The sequence below is a fragment of the Bubalus kerabau genome, chromosome 13 (genome assembly GCF_029407905.1).
Source record: "Bubalus kerabau isolate K-KA32 ecotype Philippines breed swamp buffalo chromosome 13, PCC_UOA_SB_1v2, whole genome shotgun sequence".
In the NCBI taxonomy this organism is placed as follows: Eukaryota; Metazoa; Chordata; class Mammalia; order Artiodactyla; family Bovidae; genus Bubalus; species Bubalus kerabau.
In genome coordinates, this window is record NC_073636.1 from 40337808 (window position 1) to 40362733 (window position 24926).

Here is a 24926-nt window from a genome sequence, read left to right on the forward strand (position 1 = left end):
TTTTACTCAACACACGCTTTGTGGTTTGTTGTTGTGGATCTCATCAAGGATGTCTATGGACCTGGGAACGTGGTGGGCCAGGAAGGATGTGGCCGTGGTGGGCACCTCCCATGCTAAGCTCCTCAGAACACTGGCCTCTCCCAGAAATTTCTCACCAAAACCAAGCAAAACAAAAACCCAACTTCTCTTGGTGCCCTCTGTGTGACAGGCCAGGGAACTGAACCTGAAGTGAAAGAGGTTCACTTTCCCAGGGCCACACGATAAGCATGTATGCGTGGGCGTTCATGTGTGTGTGTGTGCATGCATATGAAGAGCTAAATCTGCTCTATGCGCTTGACATAGAGACTCACTCACTGATTCCTCCAACAACTCTATAACATGGACTATTAGTATCCCCACTTTACTGTAAAGAGAAAACTGAAGGACAGAGAGCTCAAAGCCAGCTCTCTGTCAAAGCCACCCGGCTCAAAGCCACCCAGCAACTCCTTGGCAGAGCCTGGATGCCATCCCAGAAAGTTCGGCTCTGTAACCTATTCATGAATCTTAGAACTATGAATACTCAAGGGGAAAATGTTGCAAAAAAAAAAAAAAAAATACAGAATATGACGACATTTTTAAAAAGCTTAAAACCAAAATTAAATGATATGTTGTTTGAATAGACAGATACTGTGGTTAACACTTTATAAAGAAGTGGGAATGGTTATTAAAAACCCCAAGAAAACTTAAATAATTGCAAAAAATAAATTATTTAATTAAAAAAAAACCACTGTGGAAAGGGTCACAGTATTCACATGAGATGACAAGAGAAGGGAAGGACTTGAGAAGGGGGCCCCCCTGTTGGGGGGGTCTCACTGGTGGGGGAGCTATTCTACTTCTTACGCTCGGGGCAGGCTCACCGGTCCATAACATGTATCACAACTTATCTTGCATGCATCAAAGATTCTACAGCAAAGTTAAAGAAAGCAGTAATAGGTAAGTATTCAAATTCTTTAACTTCTCCTGGATTTGTGGCACATGTAAGTTGGAGAAATCACTTTTCTCTGTTTTCAGAGTAAAGCAAATCTGGTCAGGAATGGCAAAGCATTGGCTTAAATATCAGCCACCTCCTCCCGTGTTGGACAGCGGGTGTGGGCACGATGGGCTTCCTCCCTGTTCTTCCACTGTTTCAGAACCCTCTGCACACAGGACACTGAGACTCCACCGCTGATTATGACCAGTGGGGGTGGGGGGACTGGGGTGGGCACGCCCATGTGGGAGGGGGCAGCCCCCATCATCACTGTGCCGAAGAATGCCCTAGCATCCTCACACCTGGGAAACCCTGTGAATGCCGCTGCCTCGTCTCAAGGACGCGCTTACCTGTTAGGTTCGAAGCATCTGTGGGCCGGAGCTGTAACCAGTGGCGGGCGTCAGCGTCGGTCACAGTATCCGCAGGCGGGCTCAGATCTGGGTCTTCCTCGCAGGTCTGCCAGTGGCTCAGGGACAGCTCTGCCTCAGTGCTGCAGCCCAGAGTGGGGTCACTGCTCACACTGCCACCTGGAATGATGGAAGACACAGCCCGAGATGGCCAAGGGCAGGACATGAGCACGTCCATGGTCCCGGCACACAAGGACCTAAGCAGCTGCCCCTGGGGACAGGGGCCTGCATGGGGCCCCTGGTCAATGACACACAGCTTCCAGGTGTGGATGTGAGTTCTCTTTATGGGCTCCGACTCTTCACAGGTCTTACCTGAGTTCCCCTGGTACCCACAAGAGCACATCTTCACACCTTGTACCCTGACTTACTCAACTACAAAACAGGAGTGGCTGGAGGAGGTGGATGGGAATTGATCCCACTACAAAGGCAGGTTCATGCTTCCAGGCTGAAGAATCTATGTCTAGACATGAACCTAGGCGAGTCACCTAGGATCACCGGGGGAGGAGGCGTCCCACCAATAGAGATTCTCCCCCTCTAAGCACTGCAATGCTCTGATTTGTCATGGTACAATGATGCTGTCAAAGGCTATGAAGCCCTACCTGGCTATTCAGTCTGACACAGAACCACTTCTGTCGGCCTGCCCCTTAAGTCCCCTGTCTGCTGCACACAGACTCGGGGTGCCCACCCTCTCTGCCTGCAGCCCTCCTGGCTGCCCTTTGTGTCAGCCACTGACAGTCCCCCAGCCTTGCTGCTTCTAATCTACCGTCAGGTATTCACATGCAGAGAACTGACAGCTGCCCCAGTCACCTGTGAGGTCCCTTACTTCGCCTGTCCCGGGACTCCAGAAGGTGGAGCCTGAGAGTTCCTGCTCTGCCCTCCACCAGGAACAACCAAGAAGGAGGGGGCATGACAGAGGACCTCAGGGAAGCAGAGTATTAGGGCCGCATATCACAGTACCTAATGGTACATCTCAGCATCCCAGTCAAATTTTAAATACTTATACAACTGATGTCAAGGTACTGCAGAAGCTTTGTGTTCCGAACCTGGGGGAACGTCCAAAAGGAAGATCATTCTTCCTTCTGGGCCTTTCTCCTCACCAGCCATCAGCCTTCCTTGTGCTTTTCACCTGGAGAAAGGCCCAGGGCTGGAAAGACAATTCTCGAAGGTAACTGGGTAATGTTTAATGTTTGACTGGTACGGATTCCAGGAATAAAAATGTCCCATATTGCAACATCATGTCTTTAGATGATATCATTCGAGTTAGAAGGTCAAAAGGAAACAAAGTCTATCCATGTTGAAGCTGGAGGAACACATCTGGTACTTACTCTTCTGTCTCTCCCTACATTTTCCTTGCATCTGCTGTGAGTCATCTTTCAAATCCAGTTCAATGGGGCTGCTGCTTCTTCGAACTAAGATCTTCAGACAGAAAGAAAGATTGTGCTGGTTACAGAAAAGTTTTAATTTTTACAAGACTGTTAAGTTTCTAGTCCATATGTCTAAAGAAAAAGAAACAAACGAACAGTAAGAATAGTAACAAAAAACTGAATGACGTTCTGCATTGGAAGGATATGGGTTCACTAATTACTATGACCAAGTTATAAATTACCCAAGATCTGAAATTTAAGGCTTCTGCTTTATCAGTTGGCATCCAATTAACATGGTCTATGGAGGAGGGATGCTAAGTTACATGGAAATCGTTTATGCTGAGGTTCTATTTGTACCTCTGCTTGGGTACACATGCATAATGGATATCATCCTCCAGGAGGTATAAGTCACCAGCGTGTTGGCAGGGAGGGTGTAAACCCCACCCAGACCCATTCAATGCCTCCCTTGTTACAGGTGCAGCAGGCTTCCCTGAGCACTGCTCAGCACTGGACCGTGGGTTAAATACAGGACTAGAACACTGGGAGGCAATCTGCACCCCCTACATTTTACATAACCGGTGTGGAAAGACAAAACGTACACAAATTACACAAAACGATCACAATGTACATTAGCAAAATATGCAAGTCAACTCTCTCTAAAAGGTATGCAGAAGAAAGCGTTACCTTGATCGGCTCACAGTGACAGGAGAGCTGCTCAACAAGGCTACAGACATGAGGTGGTAGAGAGTAGGCAGGAAGGGGCTCAGGGCAGGAAGCACTGAGAAATCAGCAAGTTCTACGTGCAGGAAAAGAAGCCGATTACAGCAGGCCATGCAGGGCAGTCAGGTGAAGAGGGAAACGGTAAGAAGGAAACGTGACCACCTTCTACAAGCGGCACACCTGCCAGGGGGCCTCCAACATCAGGCTTAGGAATTTCAACCCAGTATTGACAAAATGAGCAACCGTATGTTCCAGACAGTAGCTGATTGTGATTAAAAACATAATCAAAATGGTTAAGTTGACTTACTATCTGTGGAATAGAGTTAAGAAGAAAGTTGCTATGGAATTATGATGGTAATTCAGGAATGAGCAAATAAGGCTTTTGATGATAGAAAAGGAGAAGAAAAGATAAATTCTAAAAATGCTGCAGAATGACAGATAAGAGCTTATATAAGTGTTGTCCATGGGAATGGAACTTAAATTACAAAAGGATATGAATCTAGGGGACCATGAGAAAGACGGTGACAAAAGAAGGAAGGGAGGTAGGGAGGAAAGGCAGATGGATGGACAATGGACGGAGGAATTCGAGAAAGTTTCTGATATTTTAATATCCATCTTTGGGCTGAATATCTAAAGAGAATGTACCATAAGTGTGCAACAAAAATCCATGACTGGCAAGATGGAGAATAGAGCCAGAAATGAAGATAGTATGTTTAAGGCTCTCCAGCTTAGAGTGTACAAAAATCACAGGATTCAATAAGCCAACTAAAGGAATGAATACTAAATAAGCAAACACATGAAAAGGAGGGACTAAGATGTAAAATTAAAGGATAGAATAATCATTAAGCTAAAACACATAAGTAGGTCACGAATTAAATATTTAGAAGATTAACAGGATGTAAAAAAACGTTACTCAGCTTTAAAGAAGGATGATATGTATCTAATATTGTTGTTGTTGTTCAGTTGCTCAGTTGTGTCTGACTCTTTTGTAACCCCATGGACTGTTGCCCACCAGGCTCCTCTATCCATAGGACTTCCCAGGCGAGAATACTGGAGAGGGTTGCCATTCCTTTCTCCAGGGATCTTCCTGACCCAGGAACTGAATCTGTGTCTACTGCATTGTAGGCAGATTCTTTATCACTGAGCCACCTGGGAAGCATATATTTCTAATATGATAATGGACTATACACAGGCTATCTCCTTAATTGAAAAGCAGGTTATAGGCTCTTCTGCTTCTGACTCTCTGGAAGATGAAATATCCTCCAACTATAGAACCTACATAAAAATCTGGGGCTCACAGGAAGTAAAACAAACCTTCAAGGGACCCAGCCCCTCTTCCCACTCCCACCCAAAGCAAATGGAAATCAGGGCAGTGAAATGGGGCTACCTTGGGCATTAATCTAATATTACCACTGCCAGCGGCAAAAGGAACCAGAGTCCCAAATTAAAGTAGCACTCCCTGTTTTGTGAAACTTCATCACGTCAGAAATCCAGGTTTTCTGCAGTTTCAGATTAGCCAGCTAGGAACTCACAATCAAAAGTTACCAAACACCAAAGGGAATTAAAAACCCACCAAGCACAAATCTTAGAAACAACAAACATCAGATTTAGATTTCCCACCCACCCCTCAAGGATTTCAGATAATCAGATAAAGAATTCAGAACTGTAATCTGTGACTAGTTTAAAGGAATAAAAGGTGGGAATCACAAAAAAATGCACAAACTATAAGCGATCATGAGAGATTACAAGATATACTTGAAAAGTGTTAACCTGAGCTTTCAGAAGCAAAACATAAAATTGTTGAACCAAAAAAACTCAATGGGACCATTAAACAGCAGACTATATATGCATAAAAAGAGAATTATTGAACTGAATGAAAGATCTGATGAATCACCCAGAACGCACCCACATAGCCAAGGAGAATGGAAAATATGAGAGAGGGCTTAAGAGATACAGAACACAGAATAAGAAAGTCTAAATATATTTCTACCCAGAACTCCAGAAGGAAAGGGTGAGAGAACAAAGAACGGGCAATATTTGATGAACGGATTACCAAGAATTTTCCAGAAGCGATGGAAGAACAATTATTCACAGATGCCTGACACATATAGCATATCCAAAATAGGACTAATTGTACAGACCAAGAGAAAATGCGCCTAAATATTCTGTAGTGAAACTGGAGGACAAGGATGAAGAACGGTGAGGAACAACAAACAGGACGGACAGAAGACCTCTCAACAGCAACAACAAAAGACAGAAGATAGAAAAAAAAGCTTCCATTAGATGGGGGTGAGAAGGAAGTAGTGGAACTACTGAATTAAGACAGACAAAGTAACCAATGACTCAAGAAGCACCAAAACAAAGCCTCACACATCTGGGATGCAGTATCTATGAGTATGAGAGATAGGTAGCATTTTCAGATCAATAAAGGAAAATAAATTCAGTATAGGGGACCCAGGATAAGTGGCTATCCATGTAGGGAAAAAAATGAAATTGGATCCCTACTGCCATCCCATAAACATCAGCTCCAGGCAGATGAAAGAGTTAAATGTATAGCGCACAAAACTGAAACATTTATAAACATAAGGCAAATATTCTTATCCCTTTCAAGTTGATATTTTAAATTTTTCAGGGCTTCCCTGGTGGCTCAGTCATGAAGAATCTGCCTGCTAATGCAGAAGAAATGGGTTGGACCCCTGAACCAGAAAATCCAACATGCTGCAGAGCAACTAAGCCCATGGACCACAGTTAGTAAGTCCATGTGCCCTAGAACCAGTTCTCTGGAATAAGAGAAGCCACCACAGTGAGAAGCCTGTGCACGGCAAGTACAGAGTAGCCCCCACCCCCCACCATAACTAGATAAAAGCCTACACAACAACAAAGATCCAGCACAGCCAAAAGCAAACACATAAATGAATTTTTTTTAATTTTCAGAAAATGTAATAACAAAAAACGATAATCAAGAATATCAAAATTAAGAGCTTCTATTCATCAAAAGACAACATAGAGAATGTGCAAATATAAGCCACACATTGGAAGAAGAAATTCACCAGGAACATAACCAATACAGGATCTGTATTCAGACCACATTAAGAATTGGTACAAATAAAAAAGACAAATCAACAGGAAAACGGAAAAGACATCAGTAGGCACTCCACAGATGAAACACATATGGCCAATGAACATAAGCAAAGACTTTATTGGCAACTTGAGAAATGCAAAACAAAATGAGATCCCATTTCACCCACTTGACTCCCAAGATTTTAAATCTGACAGTAGTAAGTGTTGGCAGGAAAGTGGATGAACAGAAACTTTTTACACACTGCTGGCCAAAACAGAAGTGGTACAACCACTCTGGAGAAAGACACGTTCTCTTGTAAAAAAAGAGCATCCTTTTTCCCCAGGACTCATCAGTTCCACTCTAAGACAACACCGTTGAGAAAATCTTACAGGTAGATCTTGAAACACATACAAGAATGTGCACAGCTTCATTTCTCATTTAAAAAAAAAAAAGGCGGGGAAACAAGCTAAACGTCAACAAGAGAGTGGAAAAGTGAACTGTGGCCTACTCACGGCGCAATATCAGACAGCAGAGAAAGCAATGAGCTAGGGCAGCGTGCCGCCATGTAAATACAAGGTGATGAGTGAACAAAGTGACCACACCGCCTTCATAAAGCTTAACATGAGCGAAACTAAAGGATGCATTGTTTAGAGGTACATACATTTCAAGCAAAACTACAAAGGAAAGCAAAGACACGATCGACACAGAGCCAGCACAGAGCTGTTGATCCGAGGGATCAAGATGACGCCCACAGGCACAGCAACAGCTCTGAAGATACTCTGGTTTCTGCGCTGGCGGTGAGTCTCTGGGTGTTTATCTGACTGCTGAAATACACACTCAGAATATACATACAAATGGAATGTACGTATAAAGCTGGGATATGCCCATTAAAAAAAATGAAGACCTAGGAACACTCATATCTTCCAGGCAGGGAAGAGTAGGGAGTGACTTTCTGTGTGTATTTTGTACCTTTCTGGGATGTCTGAGTGTTCTATTCATAGATACTACATTTAAAAAAAAAAAAAAAGAATAAATAGGAATTATCTGCATGAATGAGTTACAGCTACTTTTTAATTTTCTTCTTTAAACTTTTTATTTGTGTTTTAAGAAAACTATAAATGCCATTTTACGTTTTTTTAAAAAGAAAGAAACCATAACATCCCATTTATCTGTGAACTCGGGTCAGGTGAAGGCTACAACCTACAGTGATCCAGGAATAGGGAGTCTGAGCATCTGCTTGACAGGCAAGGATGTCCTTAAAAAGAGAAAGTGCACATACAGACCAGGTGCGAAATTCTGTTTTCATGCTTACTGCGTTCTATTTTTGTAATGTGACTATAATTTTACATAGAAAGTGAGCGAGTCTTTCAAACGTCTCAAGGTCACCTGGCCCTAAAACACATTTAAGCGGAAAAAAACTTTAAAAAATAGTGTCACGGCCATTAGTAAATGTGCATATTGTGCCAGTGATCGGTACGTTTATTTTTAATGACACACGGATGTATTCTGAAAAGATCTTACTGTTATTCCTTCATGCTCTTTCTTCTCATGTCCTTTGCTCTCCTGAGCAAGTCTGGGCTCTGAAGAACTCACGTTCTGTGCATTTTCTAGCTTTTGGCCTAGAGAGTTGGGGGTGGGAAAGGGGGAAATCAACAAAAGAAATATTTCAGATGGTAAAACTGGGAAAAGATTTTTATACACAGGCAATGATTAAATTTAGATATTTTAAGACATGTGAAAACAAGAGTGCAGGGCCCAGCATGTGAGCAGCCTATGGATCACGACTGCCCCACAGACCTGGTCTCTGATGAACAGAGAACTTTACTGTCGAGTGTTAATGTTACACACAGTGAGGGGAGGGGGAGCAATAAGGCCTGTCTGGGGGCCTTGGAGAAGGGGTCTCAGCCAAGAGCTGCCTGAGTCAGCCAGGCCGGGGAAGGGAGGAAGGGAATAGGGAAGGGAGTGTGAGGTGGTTCAGCATTGCTAGTGAGAGAAGTAACCGACAACCACTGTCCATAACAGAGAATGGGATATCTCCACCGAGCCTGCCACCGTTAATTAAAAAGATCAGATTCTATGCGTAGTCTGGGGCCAATAAATCTTCTTTAAAAAATAAACGAACAAATTCCTAGGGAAAAAAAACCATAAAACTTATGCAAATTAAAACAAGAAAAGGAAAATATGAAGTCTTAGAATGATTTAAAAATCTGAATATTATGATTCAGCAACACAATTCACTATGTCAAGGTGAAAAAAAATATATAATTGGGCTTAAAAAAAAAAAATCTGAATAGTACTTTAAAATCTTCCAACAAGAAAACTCGAGGCAACTGATGGATTCCACCAAATATTTAAGGGAAAAAGATCACAACAATCTTACACAAAGACTTCTGGAGAACAGAAAAATCTTCCAGGTAACACATTTCTCAAATTGTTTTTATTGTGTATTTATTATTTTTCTTCCGAGAGAATTTCTAAGAGGGCTATACGCTGCTCATTTGACGAGGATGGCATGACCCTGACGCAGGCCTACAGGACAGCTTGGTTGACTGTTTACCTAACTCATGAAACTAACTACGTATGCTCACTGTCACCAGACACACTTAAACATGCATTTTCACTGTAAAACACATTCGTCAGCACTCACAGGTCTAACCACCTGCCTCACCACCTTTCACCCTGGTTGCTGCTGAAAGCTGCTGGAGAAACTGTGTGGATTAATGCCAATTGGTGTGCGTGCCTGCTCAGTCGCTCAGTTGTGTCCGACTCTGCAACCCTACGGACTGTAGCCTGCAAGGCTCCTCTGTCCATGGGATTTCCCAGGCAAGAATACTGGAGTGGGTCACCATTTCCTCCTCCAAGGGATCTTCCCGACCCAGGGATTGAACCTGGGTCTCCTGCATTGCAGGCAGATTCTTTACCGCTTAGCCACCAGGGAAGCCCATAACGCTAATAATACAAGTTATCATTTTTCAACCTCGGCAGATCTGCATGCTGCTAATAAGCTTCACAAGTCTGGTCAGCCACCCACCTCTCATCCCTCACCCCATGAACCCTCTCCTCCTGGCCTCTGCCCTAACCTGCTGCCGTTCCTTGCCTGGGTTGAACATCCTCTTCCTCCCACCTCCTCCAGCCACTCTGGATTTCTTTTTAGTCCTCAAACATGCTACACTTGAAAAAAGGACACACACACACACACACACAATTCAGATTAATTAGATAAAAATAAGTAGTGAAAATATTTTATGTGATTCAAGAAATCACATCCTTGCAATCAAACTCTAAAGTAAATTCCCTTGAAATAAATAGAACTAGGATTAAAGTAGAAAGCCCCACGACACGCAGCCTCTCCCCAGCCAGAAGCTAGGGTCTCGCGTGCGTAAGATGCTGATACCTGGGGGGGGCTCAGGACACAGCAGCTCGGTGACCTCAGGGCTGCTGCCGCTCCGAACCATTGGCTGCTGCCCCAGGGGCCCAGATTCGGTGGCAGGTGCGTTTTCTGGCTGCAGGTATTCTTCCACTTCTGTGGGCATTAACAAAGAACACACAAGGATGGATTTCAAAACATTTTAAAAGAATTCACTACTTCACTGACTCTACAAAATGTCGTTTTAGATACTTTTTCCCCACAAAAATTGTGCAGTAGGATTAGCGGCTTTCACAATAAAGTTTTCTACACTTGTTAGAAGTTCTACTTCACTTCAAGGGTACATCTGCCTTCTAAGTTCTACAAAGTGTTTTAATTCAAAGCGAAGAAGTAAAAAAAACAAAAAACAAAAAAACAGAAAGCACAAGCAGAATGGTTGACAACTCTAAGTCATAGGAGCTTTAGGGACAGGCATGCCCAGGGGAGGGGGAGCCAGGAGATGCAGGGACAGGGCATTTCCACTTAAGAGAGCAGAATATCACATACACACACACACGCACGCACACACGCACGCACTCACACACACACACCACACTCGGAAGGAAGATGAAAGGAAGCGGGAATTTTAACTTTATCATTTCTTTTAACAGATAACTGTACAACTGTCCAACGTAAAATACTGCAATTATTTAATGACATCACTAAATGCAAGCATGAATTTATCACTCAGGTACAAAAACGATCCACTGGTATTTTTAGAGAATCGATAAATGTACATCATAAAATAGAAAACCACAGCTGAGTACTGACCACTGGGTGATCCCAGCTAGGATCAAGATAAACCATGTTCCCCTAGAGAAGAGAAGTCCCTCCTAGCTCATTTCTAAATGTCATGGTTCATTTTAATCTCCCAAGACAACGCAAGGCACTGGAAGGGTCACCCCCACCTCCTGTCTGCAGCATGGAGGCTCCAAGGTAACATAATCCCTGACCTCCGGCTTTATCCTTATCAGCCTCCTCCCTGCCCTCTTCCCCATGGCCTCAGGAAGCCCCCCTACAACTGAGATCTAACAGTACCACCCCTGCTGTGGACATCCAAGGCCCCCATCACTGTCCACTCAAGCTCACGCTCCTCACGGTGAACAAGGGCCCCTTGATGTCACCTCAGAGGCTTGACCCCCACTAGGAGTCCTTGTGCTCTTCAGTCTCGAGCAGGCCCAGCCCACCTGATCCTGCTGCTCCCTCCCTCCTGCTGCTCCCCCCACCCCTGGGTTGACCTCCACCCCCCACCATGCTGCCCAGGCTCCCCTCCTGCAGGACTTGCCACGTGGTCCAGCCTGCGACCACACCGCTGCTTCCCCTCCAGACTTCATCCTCCTTTGTGCAGCCTCGGAACTCTACATCCATAACCCTAGGATCATGTTTTCTCCAAATTTTCATTAGTCACAGTTTCAGTCCTTCTGACAAACTATGACAAACCCAGACAGCAAAGACATCACTTTGCCAACAAAAGTCTAACTAGTCAAATCTATGGTTTTCCAGTAGTCATGGACAGATGTGAGTTGGACCATAAAGAAGGCTGAGTGCCAAAGAATTGATGCTTTTAAACTGTGGTGTCAGAGAAGACTCTTCAGAGTCTCTTGGACAGCGAGGAGATCAAAACAGTATCCTAACGGAAATCAACCCTGACTGTTCATTGGAAGCACTGATGCTGAAGCTCCAATACTTCCACCTGATGTGAAGAGAAGACTCATTGTTAAAGCCCCTGATGCTGGGAAAGATTGAGGGCAGGAGGAGAAGAGGGCAGCAGAGGATGAGATGGTGACTCAATGGACATGAGTCTGAGCAAACTTTGGGAGACGGTGAAGGACAGGGAAGCCTGGTGTGCTGCAGTCCATAGGGTCACAGAGTTGGACATGACTGAGCGACTGAACAACAACAATCAGTCCTTCTAAGAAGGGAGTGATCAAAACTCAGCCTGTACTGTCCTCCCTGGACGTGTCACCCGATTCATCCCCTGAAATGCAGCCAAGGTGTCCTCTTCTGTGTAACCTTCAACCAGAGCCACAAGCCAAAGGACTGGTTCACCCCAACCAAGAGCTGTATGTAGGAAAATTCTAAATATAATAGAGGATTTCACTGAAGGGCTGTCGCTTTATTTTTACTATCCACACAAAAACTCTATTTTTAAGTACATGGATACAAGTTACCAGACCTCAAAGCCAAAGTCCAGGTGTGAAAGTAAAAGTGTGAGTCGCTCAGTCACTTTTCGATCCCATGGTCTGTCAATGGAATTCTCCAGGCAAGAAAACTGGAGTGGGTTGCCATTCTCTTCTTCAGGGAATCTTTCCAACCCAGGGATTAAACCCGAGTCTCCTGCACTGCAGGCAGATTCTTTACCGTCTGAGCTACCAGGGAAGCAGGGCCACGGTCTAAATCCAGATACTGTCAAGAAGCTGGACTCAGGGAACAAGCATAGGAAGGCAGGGTAGAAAGAGCAGACAGATCCACCACAGCCTCGTCTTTCCACGTTGTCTCTGCCCTTCTCTGATCCTGAAGAGCCAAGAGCTGTTCACTTCCCTACAAGAAACATGGAACATCCATAAACACCATGCTCCATCCAGCATCCCAGAGACAGACCAGGCCCCCTACAGCTCTGCTCCCAGACTCCTCAGTATCAGGCAGAGGAAGCCAGATGACACCACCAGCTGTGCTTCCCACTGTTTTCTTTTCTTGTTCATTCTAATTATGCAAGACACTGACACCTTCTGAGAAGGGCTTCTATTTGCTAATGAACCTACTTGTAAATCCAGTGTCAGCAGAGGGAGCCCAAGAGCTTCCTGCTTCTATCAGAAACAATTGGCACCTGCCAGTCTTTATAGACAGTGGGAAGAGTGGGCTTTATTCCCTTAAACGTGATGCCAAGAGCTGGTAGATGTTGGTTTCTGGGCTCTGAGCAGAAACAAATAAGGACTGGGCCAACGCTGGCAGCATCTTTTTCAGGATACAGAATATCGCCATCTGGTGGGATGAAGCCCAGCCTTGACTACGGCTTCCAAACACGAGTGTCCCCACCAGTCCTCAGACAACAGACGGATAAAGAGCCTGCAGGACCAGCTGTGCTGCCTTCCCAACAGGCTGGCCTGATGTGGCTTTAAGGCTCTGTTTTTGTAAAAGGCTGATCAAGCCTTCTTAGGTGGAGGACGTCCAAGCATGCAGAAACCACGGAAACAGGTGGGATGGGAGACCTGTGAAGAGGGGGAGGGTGGAGGGCGAATCCCGGTCACAGGAACTGCCAGGCTGTGGGGCGGGTGCCCTGAGCTACTCCTGGACTTGGCTGTCACATGAAAGAGGGTGAAGGGGAAAAAAAGCATGCAAATTCTCTTTATCTCGCAAGTTAAACCCAATTTCCCAATTTGGAACTGTACATTTTCAGGCCTTTTCTCATATTTTGTTCTAAGTCTATACTCAATATTTGTTCTGTACAGATGAACAAATGACTACCAGAAACATTTTCTTGGTACTTTTATCCTTTCTTTTTAAAACAGTTCTTGAGCTCCCCCTGCTGGCTTTTTATTTCGGTTAAGGCTGTCCCTCTTCTCCAGGGTCAGATATAGCAACTGCTCTTTTCTAACAAACTAAAACCATTTAACATTGATACCGAAAACTAAGATCATGGCATCCGGTCCCATCACTTCATGGGAAACAGATGGAGAAACAGTGTCAGACTTTATTCTTGGGGGCTCCAAAATCACTGCAGATGGTGACTGCAGCCATGAAATTAAAAGACGCTTATTCCTTGGAAGGAAAGTTATGACCAACCTAGACAGCATATTAAAAAGCAGAGATATTACTTTGCCAACAAAGGTCCGTCTAGTCAAGGCTATTGACTAGATGATCAATAGAAGAATTGATGCTTTTGAACTGTGGTGTTGGAGATGACTCAAGAGTCCCTTGGACTGCAAGGATATCAAACCAGTCCATCCTAAAGGAAATCAATCTTGAATACTCACTGGAAGGACTGATGCTAAAGCTGAAACTCCAATACTTTGGCCACCTGATGTGAAGAGCTGACGCATTAGAAAAACCCTGATGCTGGGAAAGATTGAAGGCAGGAGGAGAAGGGGGCGGGAGAGGATGAGATGGTTAAATAGCATCACTGACTCAATGGACACGAGTTTGAGCCAACTTTGAGAGATGGTGAAGGACAAGGAAGCCTGGTGAGCTGTAGTCCATGGGATCGCAAAGAGTTGGACATGACTTAGTCACTAAATAACAACACTGATATGCAAATATCAAGGTAGAGGATTATCTGATGTGCAAAATAGAAATAGGACAGTCTAAGTTACATAAAAAGGACATTATAAATGCTGGGAGGTCTAATGCAGTCTCTGTTTTGAATATTACACCATTCAAATCACTTCAAAGCACTGAATTCTATCTCAGAATCACCAGATTACGCACATTCTCTCAAGCAGGGCTAACCTAGTAACCCAAACTCTAAAAGCACCAACTTTTTAGCTTCTTGAGAGCATACATTACACAACGCTCATTACTAAATCACTGCTTTCAAAAAAAAAAAATAAATAATAAATCACTGCTTTCTAAAGCTCATTCAAAGCACTAAAAAATGATCAAATAAGGACTGATTTCATTTTTCCCCACTGAAAGAAGAGTTAGTGTGATTAAATTAAGTGTGCAAACTCTTCAGAAACTTCAATTTATCCCAAACGTCTGACTACTTTTCAAAGACATTTCATTCACTCTCTAATTTGAGGCTTCCTTAATCCATCTTACTAAACAGACTGAGACTCATTCTTCAATTACCAAAATTTCGGGTTCTGTTTACTCCTCATACGAGGTTGCACAAGCAAAATTAAATTAATCATGTAGTTTCCTAACTTTTAAAACACTGGGCACAAACCAACTTGACCCTATAAAAAGCACAAGAGACATAAATCAATTCAACATCTTGACATGTCCCACAAGGACGCTGGGGACCCTGTTCATAAGCACGTCCCGACAACCCGGTGCTACCTGGAAGCTGGAAAGCCAGATGCAGGGGCAGCAAAGTGAGGCTTTCAATCAGGCCCCATTAAGCCTCCTTTAGAACAAGAGAAGATCATGATCCTCTAATTACAACCATTATAATATTCTCCAAAGACACATAAAGCCTACCATCTGCATGGCCTGTGCTACAGATTGATAAATGTCTGAACATAAAAGCAGTTAAAAGTGCAAAACAGCTGGAAAGAACTGTTTCCATCGAAGAGAAAAAAAAAAAGGAAGTCACTGAAACTGCCAGTTTCACTCTCAATGTGTTCTTTTATGCAGCTATTCATACGAATTAACAGAATACAGGTGGTCGTGACTGTCCCAGAATTCTGCTGTGATCAGATAAGGCATCCCAAGGGGATCAGAATAAGACATCAGAGTGGATGAAGGTAAGGAATTGTCTACTGGTTATATTATTAAAACACATGTTGGTGAGACAAGAAACAAAACCAAAAAACGTTAACCTAAAATACAAAGCTAGCCGATTGTCATCTATAGTAAAGAGGGGCAACTTTAAAAGTGTCTGTAGGACTTCCCTGGTGGTCCAGTGGTTGGGAATCTGCCTGCCAATGCAGGGAACACAGGAACAACAAGGGAAGCCACCCCAATGAGAAGCCCTCACACTGCAAGTGAAGAGTAGCCCCTGCTCGCTGCAAGAGAAAGCCTGAGTACAGCAATGAAGACCCAGCACAGCCAAACATAAAAAAAGTGTCTGTGTATTATGCATACATGGATGTATGCCTAGCCGACTACATCTGTATTTAGCAACAGGTTAGCAAGACAAGCCAGCACCAGAGTTTAAAATGGAGCACACATTTAATCTTCTCGTGGGCCAACCCACGGGGGACATAAAATCTCCTACTGAGGACTGACACATGTCGTTTCTGGGCCCAGGCCTTTAATATAACAGTCACCCGGGACCATGGATCACTTTACTAGTACAGCAGACATGGCATCAGACGAGGGAAGAGCTTGCCAACTGTGGTTTGCAGATGAAACATCAGCAAATCATCCCCAAAGTCACTGTACCGCTAGGTCCTTTTCGCCGTAAAACCAGGAGGAGGATGGTGAAGGCACAGAAAATAGACCAAGCGCAGCCTGCTTCATTCCACCCTAAATCGAGATCTCTCAAGCCTCAGTACCATTGATATTTTGGGTCAGACGGCTCTCTGCAGCAGCCTTGTCCATTGTAAGATGGTTAGCGGCATCCATTCCCTGGACACAGGGAGCAAGACCCTGGCTTGATGACCACAAAAGTCCCCAGACACAGCTAAATGTTCTTGGGGGGCAAATCATCCCCAGTTGAGAATCCCTGCTTGAAATCTTATTCAATTTCTGTTGGAACTGTGTACATATATATGGGAATTGAGAACTGAGTCAACTAACACATAATAATGATTGAGAAAAAAAAACCTCCAAAATGAGATTACTAACAGGAAGAGATTTCTTGTGAGAACATATTCTGGGCAAACTATTTTTAAAAACTTAAACAAAATGGGGTGGGGAAAAAAACGGGATGTGAAAAAGAAACACTTTTCACCTTATGGGCATATATCAGCCAAATAGAAAGCAAAACTAATTAAAATACTTTTTTAATCATCTCCAGGTTGGAGTATTTTTTTTTTAAACCAAATTGTGAAGCAGTTAAATGTTCATCAGTGATTTAACTGACTGGTGACCATCTTCTCATGTACCATTCTTATTATTTTCCGCCTTCAATATTTACTAGACAAAAAGAGCTTTCTAAGAAACCCAGTTCTTATTCTTCTATCATATTCTAGAAGTAAGTAACATGACATTTTATGTATTCATCAAGGGTATGTTGCTGTGCTAAACCAGAGTATGACATGATTTATTGCCACTCAAAGCCACAATTAAGCTATCTCCAATATTAAATAGATAGTAATCTATAATACTATCTTTCTGAGACCAAAAGGACATGAAAACACTTCCCTCTTCATCAAGAAGATTCATTTTGGGATCACAGAGAAATAAGTAGACACAGACCTAATTATTCACTATAAATCCTTTTGTTGAGGTGTCCATGCTAATAATTACTTTTGATGCGACAACATCTTAATAAACCAGAAAGGGCAACTATATAAACAATATGTAGCTAAACTCAATTTTAACTGGCTAAAGGCCGGGAATAACATTTCTTTTGAAAATTAGCAATTTTCACCATTGTTATTTTTTTTACTCAAATTGTTTTTACTACTCATTGTTATTTTTCATACTCAATGATCAGTATGAATCTGTGTAAACTGATCATTATTTTATACCTGAATATGATTTATTCACTCCAAGGAACTCTAAACTGCATAACTTTTCCAGTTCATTCATTCTGAGGGAGGCCCAGCAAACACACTAACATTGGCAGGCTCAGAACCACTGTAGAATTTTATGAAGATTCCCTTCCACTCTATAGGCTCCATATACAAGGCACACAAGGCTGGCATCACTGTTTTCCCCTCTTAAAAACCATGGTTCTCTGGACATGTGGACACAGGGGAGAAGGGGAGGGTGGGATGAATTGAGAGAGTAGCATTTACATATATATACCACTGTGTGTAAAACAGCTAGTGGGAACCTGCTGTATAAAATAAGGAACTCAGCTTAGTACTCTGAGATGACATAGAGCAGTGGGATGGGGGGGCAGGAGGAAGTCCAATAGGGAGGGGATATATGTATATACAGAGCCGATTCACTTCATTGTACAGCAGAAACTAACACAACATTGTAAAGCAATTATATTCTAATAAAAAAAGAAAAAAAGTATGGTTTTCAGCTCAGAATGCAAAGTCCAGATGCAGAGATTCTGCTTGACTATTTAATTGCTACTGAGCGTCTAACTACCTAGAAACAATGGACATTCTTTGAAAATAAACACCAAGTGCAATGGCCAGGCACACATGCGTGAGGCGGGGATATTAACAAAGGAAGGCAGACCCAGGGGCGAGCAGGCAAGCGGGAGCAGCCCAGGGACACAGCGGGACAGAAGAGACAGTATTACAGTACCTGACAGCCTGTGGGAGCAAGAAGAGTAAGAGAGACCGGGGAAGAGAGCGCTCACGGTGTGGAGGAGGAGTGGGACGCTTTTAGTGGCGGGCAAAGCCTCAGAGAGGTGGGCACAGTTGCTGATAGACTGGCTTCGCTTAGCTTCCAGGAGAGACAAAGCAACAGAGTGTCAGAAGAACATCAAGATCTTTCACTTCTTCCTTTTCCTTATTATTATTATTTTTCTGGGCTCACTTTAAATATTCAAAGGAGGTCACTTCAGACTTTAAAGGAAGTTGGCACAACGCACAGGATTTAATGATAAGTCTCTAAATACAGCCAACTTTCAGTCATGCTGATGGCAAGGAGAACGGGCCATTCACAAATGATCGATCTCCATTTTGGAATGCCTTGTGTGTTGAGCCTTTCCTTTTTTTTTTCTGCTGTGTATCAGATTCGCGTTTGGGTCGTCTGTTTACTTGGGCAGACGTTATAACCAGTTTTCTCTTCTAAAAGGACGCAAACAAAAAGACCATGGTGAGGGAGGGAAGAATCTAACTTAAGATGAAAACTGTTTCATTAATAATCAGGCTTACTGAGAGATGACTGCATTTAAAAGCAAATCATTTAGTAAATCAAATATCCTAAAAGCTCAAGAACACATAAAAGTCAACTTGCAGACTCAAGGACCTGACATTTGGGGAAAAAAGTAAAAATCTTCATGAAACACAGCCTTTGAAATCACACTTTGTGCTAATTAAGTCCATAATTTCTTACTACAAACTTTAGGATGTTCTTAACTTTTCTATATACTATATATTGCTACTCAAAACCATTTGAGGAAATGAATGGACATAAGGAGAGAATAGGCCTCATACATATGAAACCATCATCAGGAAAACCAGTTTAGTCCTTAAAACAAAACTAGGAAGGTTTACTTACTGTATTATTTTCACATGATTTTATTTAACATTAATGAAATAGACCTACAAATGGTAGTGACGCTTTTGCAAAAAGCAAACTAACTTCTTACTTTTCCTGTCTTTTCCCCACTCTCTGACTGCCAGAATTCCCAGCTCTAGAGAACTGTCTGCAATGCATAATCATAAACATGTTAGATACTATTTAGGTGAAGACAACATCTGTATAAACATCAAACTAACTTGACTCCAAATTTCCTGAAAGATGTGTCCATGTCTCAATGTCAGGGATGCTTCATTTAAAAAGTTTTCCTTTTATAAATCAAATAATTGTGCATTTTCCCAAAATTGATCACTAGATATTTTAGAAATAATAAAATATAGGCTATTTTGTGTGAAAATCTGCTTTAACCATTCACTTTAGACATGTAAGGTTTTAGCATCATTCACACTCAGGAAAACGAGGTCAACTTTTTAATTCTCTAACGTTCTCCTTGCCTGTCCTTTTAAGGTGCAAACGAGTTAATTCTCTGTTAAATTAATCATCATTTCCTCTCTCCACAATTGCTGATTTTATATTTCCCTCTCACCACTATTACTGACATTTTCTCAGTCTAAGTATAGTCTGTGGGGCAAATTAGAATAATCTTATAATATTCTCTTACTGGAATTAGAAAAAAAGACACTTTCAAATAGGTCTTCCATAATAAACATCTTCATGCTAACAGTGCAAAACCTAATGTCATGAGCTGCTGTTCCTTCATTAAAAGGGGGCCTCACAAAATCTACTGTGAGAATATTCTGGGCCTTCTCAGAAGACTTTTGCTAAGTCGCTTCAGTCGTGTCCGACTCTGCGTGACCCCATAGACGGCAGCCCACTAGGCTACCCCGTCCCTGGGACTCTCCAGGCAACAGCACTGGAGTGGGTTGTCATTTCCTTCTCCAATGCATGAAAGTGAAAAATGAAAGGGAAGTCGCTCAGTCATGCCCAACTCTTAGCAACCCCATGGACTGCAGCCTACCAGGCTCCTCCATCCATGGGATTTTCCAGGCAAGAGTACTGGAGTGGGGTGCCATTGCCTTCTCCATCTCAGAAGACTAAAGATATGTAAAAAAAAAAAAATTGAAGTGAGTAAAAATTTTAATATGTAGTCTAGATAGATTACTTTTATAAAACAGTATGATATAGTAAAATATTCAAAAATCATTGTCTTCACAGGCAACAAAAAAAGTCATATTATTTTAAAATTTTAAAAATATAAAATAGGAAATACACATATATTCATTGTTGTTGTTCAGTCACTTTAGTCGTGTCTGACTCTTTGCAACCCTATGGGCTACAACAGCCCATCAGGTTCCTCTGTCCATGGGATTTTCCAGGCAAGAATACTGGAGTGGGTTGCCATGTGTATAAAATATTGGGTTGGCGAAAAAGTTCATTTGTGCTATTCTGTAAGATTCTATGGAAAATCCAAACAACCTTTTTGGCCAACCCAATACATGAAGATAATAGATCTGCCCAACTCAATAGCTCTCATCTTCACTATCTGTTAAAGGTTAGGGTTCTAAGTGTTTTTGATTGAATGACTCTTACAAAGGTCAGGTTTATGGTTTTGAAGTGACACACTCTACAAGCACCTTTACTTGATTTTACTTGTGTTTGCATGGCTTCTCAGGCAATTGAGAATACTGCCAAACAGAAAGGCACAGAGGATTTTCTAAAACCTACTGGCACCTCTATTGTATCGTTGGTCTAGAATACCTGTTGAAAAACGAAGGAGAGATCCTACGGCTGTGCTTTGGCCAAGTAGTGACATATAGAACGTGCAACATAGAATCATTTGTCTATGTTAACACGTGAGAGGGTTTCCCTGGAAGCTCAGCTGGTAAAGAATCTACCTGCAAGGCAGGAGACCCCAGTTCAATCCCTGGGAGAAGGGGATGGCTTACCCACTCTAGTATTCTTGGACTTCCCTGGTGGCTCAGACAGTAAAGAATCTGCCTGCAATGCGGGAGACCTGGGTTCAACACCTGGGTCAGGAAGATGCCCTGGAGAAGGGAATGGCAACCCATGTTTTAAAAAGTGCTTTGAATGAGCGCTTTTGTCCCCTCTGTAATTCAGGGGTTGAGAGGGGCAACAGGCAGTGTGGGAGGCTCAAGCATGGCATAAACTCCTATTCTGATCCCTTTCAAGCACCCAGTGGTGGAAGAGAGAGAAGAAACTCTCTGATGAGAAAGGAAATAGGTCGTCTACGGCCATACCACCCTGAACACGCCCGATCTCATCTGATCTCGGAAGCTAAGCAGGGTTGGGCCTGGTTAGTACTTGGATGGGAGAAAGGAAGTAAGTGAGTGAGCCTTCCCAAAGCTGCCTGTTTCTGGGAACTGGCTCTCTCCTCAGGGAGAGGATAAAGGAAGCAGTAAATGAGGCATAATGACCCACAAATATTATCGGAAAAACAATGAGGCAGTTAGGGTTAACATGTAATATATTTTCATAAAAACAACAGGATGGAAGCCTTGACTGAGCACTGGAAACTATGCAGAGTGTCAATGAATCTTTGGTTTATGATCAGAGGAAATTGTGACTTTCTCTCTGCAGTCAACATGCTGAATATCAATTTCAATTGCATGGCATTATTGATGTGAAAAGCAAACCTACATGAATCTGTCTTAACATTGGTTTTGTTTTGATGTGGACTATTCTTATAGTCTTTACTGAATTTGTTTCAATATTGCTTCTGTTTCATATTTTGGTTTTTCTTGGCTGTGAAGCACGTGGGATCTTTAGGACATGGACTGAACCTGCATCCCTGGCACTGGAAGGTGACGTCTTAACCACGGGACTGCCACGTAAGTCCCATACAGGAATCTGTGTTAAACTTAAGTTACAGCCTCAAAGTCACTGGGAGGGCTTGGAGCTTTACTTGTTCTTATTAAATACTGTATACAAGCTCATACTAAAGAGTTCTCTTTTTTAAGAATAAAGTGTAGCAATGGTGTGATTAACGGGAGGTTCCCATTCAAGTTCTGATTCATTCTAACTGACTGTATGGTCAACGTATAAACAAACATGTAAGGTGCCATTTTCCAAAGAAGCAGAAAATGTAGATTCTTCCTCCAGTCCTGAAAACTAAAGCCTTAATCTCCTTTTCTTTGGTGGACTAAGTTTCCACGCTCTCTTAAGATGAACGCTGAACAACAACGCAGCCGGCTGTGCGATTACCAAGAATCCATCTTCCTCAAGGTTCAAACAAAACGCCAATTTTCTCTCTTTTGCACCAACATCTCACTTGATATTCACATCTCAAGTTCTTTATCACGATGCAGAATTTAGAAACAAATAGTAAAAACCACGATTTGGAAAAGTAGACAGAAAGCTGAAAAGATATAGTGACATCTCAGTCAGTAAAAGGCCTTGTACTTTAAGTTCTGAGTGGAATTTTAAAGCTGTAAAAAAAAAAACCCTTATAAATCCATTAAAATCCTATCATTCCTATACATCCATTCCATGGAGAAATACTAGGACTTGCGCTTACCGGTTGCCTTCTGGCGGACAACGTTTCTGGCTTTCTCGACCCCTGGCGCCCCGGACGTGGTGGCGCTCCTGAATCTCATGGGCTCGGCCACGGCCACATCGGGGTGGCTCCGCCAGCTCAGAGAAAAGGACCTCCCCACGGTGCTTCCTTTCTGAGAATCTGGAACACAGCCTATGAGACGAGAAACACAATCCAGGGGCTGGTTTCTTCATGATTCCTCCCCTAGCCCGTGCTGCTCAGCAAACCCCCTACATAGAGTGATGTATAATCAGCAGGTTCTCCTGCAGCAGACTGGGTACCACTTCCTACACTGCAATTTAGGAGGTGAGTCATTCATCAGGCAACTGAAAATTCCTGTTGCCAAAGTATTTTTCAAGCCCCTTCAGTGGTCTCAAGAAAATTCTCCTATCTTCACAGCACTCATTCTGGTGTACAAAAACATGAATACATCTTTCTCAATGTAAGAACAATGTCAAATGAACTATACCACTGCTCCCTGTGTGTGTTAGTCGCTCAGGCGTGTCTGACTCTTTTCGATCCCGTGGACTATAGCCCACCAGGCTTCTCTGTCCATGGAATTTTTCAGGCAAGAATACTGGAGTGGGTTGCCATTTCCTTCTCCAACTACTGCTCCTGGGACACTCCAAAAAATGTTTCTATAAACCAGAAAATGAGAGATCACTGATTTTAGAACAGTACTCTGTCCTGCAGACGCAAACCTCTCCACAAATCCCCGAGAGAAATGCACGCCCATAAACTCTAATTATAGTCAAGTGAGCAAAGTCAGTGAAATGCTACAAACAATACAAAAATCCTTTTTAAGTGAAGCTCCGAAACAGTAAAATGTTGAAGATCTGGGATTCATCTTTTCTTTTCTCCTCTCATACTGCTCTAGACAAATATATCAAGTGAGTGGTCAGGGATCAAAACGGATACAGAAGAAAAGAGAAAGAGACACTTAGAGGGTTCTGGGCGCATGGCTGGCGGATGCCACCTGGGGCTCATTTGCACACCCAGATTCTTCTGAGAGCGTACTCTGTTTCCTCAGGTCTACTGCTTATACAAGGATTTCTACAGTAAATACTTATATCCATTTTTGGAATAAAGCAACATGAATAAATCAGAAATATTTGTCATGGTCATTAAATAACCAAATTTGTTCTGTATCTGTCCATCAATAGCATTTTTTTAAGTTGTTTACCTTCCCAAGACAAGCTTATCTCTGACAAGCCTAGGAATCTGTGTTCACACGGTGGACGGTGGAAGGGAAGAGAATATTCTGGGGGTTCAAAGGGAGGGAGGATTATAAGAATTTGAGGAGTTGGGGAATGTGCTGAGTTTTGAGAAGATCCTTACTTTGTCTCAGCCACTCCCTCTATCCTGAAAGGCATCCCCGTCAGGTAGACTCTGCTGGGCTGAGACCCACAGCCTTAGGAAACCAAGTTCTTGGATGGAAGCATCCTGACCCTCCTGGACTCTGGGTTTACACAGAGACCCTCAGAGCTACTACAGAGGTCACTACAGAGGCCCAGGGCCTAGGCTCTGGGCTCCCTGCCCTGACTTCATCCCATATCTCCACTCTTGTATTTTTTTTTTAAGGAAGGGGCTCTGTATAGCTTCAACGAGGGAGGAACAAAAAGGGATCTTCTGCCTAAAGTATGTAAAGACGTCATTGCAGTAGACAGTATAAACCTAAACTGGGATTGGACAGTTTCACTGGAATGCCCCTGACCTCAACTAGCTAGTTTTGGTTTCTCACTGACTTGCTCTTACTAATTGATGCCCTGGGGAGCTACTCACAGACGGCAGTGGCGACATTCTAGGAACCAGTCATGTTAATTACACGTCTCTGCGGCTAACAAATCATTATAATTGGTTCGTACTTCCTGTATCCCACATCCTCTGTCATCCTCTCCCCCACTGACTCTGAGCTTCAGCACATTACATACTTTGGCAGCAAACACTGGCCAAGCAGAGATCTGAAATGCACTTGAGAATGGGCTTGCCCTCCCGCTGCTCCGGGACCCCTAAGCCATTAGGTGAATAGCTTGAGCAAGCCTGCAGGGGTGAGGAAGCGTGTTCAGCCCCTTCACCTCCACTACTGCAGTTGACAGCTGGTCAGCCCGACAGCAGAGCTGTGAGAAGGTCACAGCCTGGCTGATGGCAGGTGCAGCTGTGAGGCCAGCAGATCCATCCCAGGGAGGCCAACCCCGACTGCCAATCCATAAAATCATAATTTAAATAAACAGCGCTATTTGAAACCATTATATTTTGGGGTTCTTTGTCACATGACAAAGCTAACTGACACAACCTATGCTAAGACCACTGTGGAGGTTGCAGTTGACCATGACAGGTAACGTGCCCTTTGGGAGTCTTTGGAGGAAAAACTCCTCTCAGATCCTAGGACCTGGAAAAGCCAGGCAGGTAGGCTGTTCACACTTTCTGCCCTCAGTGATGCTCTGATGCTACCCTGTTGATGATCAGAGTCAA

The 24926-nt window shown here is 43.1% G+C and overlaps 1 protein-coding gene across 1 annotated transcript in view; it reads right to left on the reverse strand.

Moving 5' to 3' along the window:
* The window catches only part of RALGAPA2 (Ral GTPase activating protein catalytic subunit alpha 2), a 261082-nt gene that overhangs the window by 142842 nt on the left and 93314 nt on the right, over positions 1–24926 (reverse strand). Inside the window, 5 exon segments of the mRNA XM_055544102.1 lie at positions 1357–1533; positions 2739–2829; positions 8080–8177; positions 9953–10081; positions 22437–22607. Coding sequence (XP_055400077.1) covers positions 1357–1533; positions 2739–2829; positions 8080–8177; positions 9953–10081; positions 22437–22607 — 666 coding nt within the window.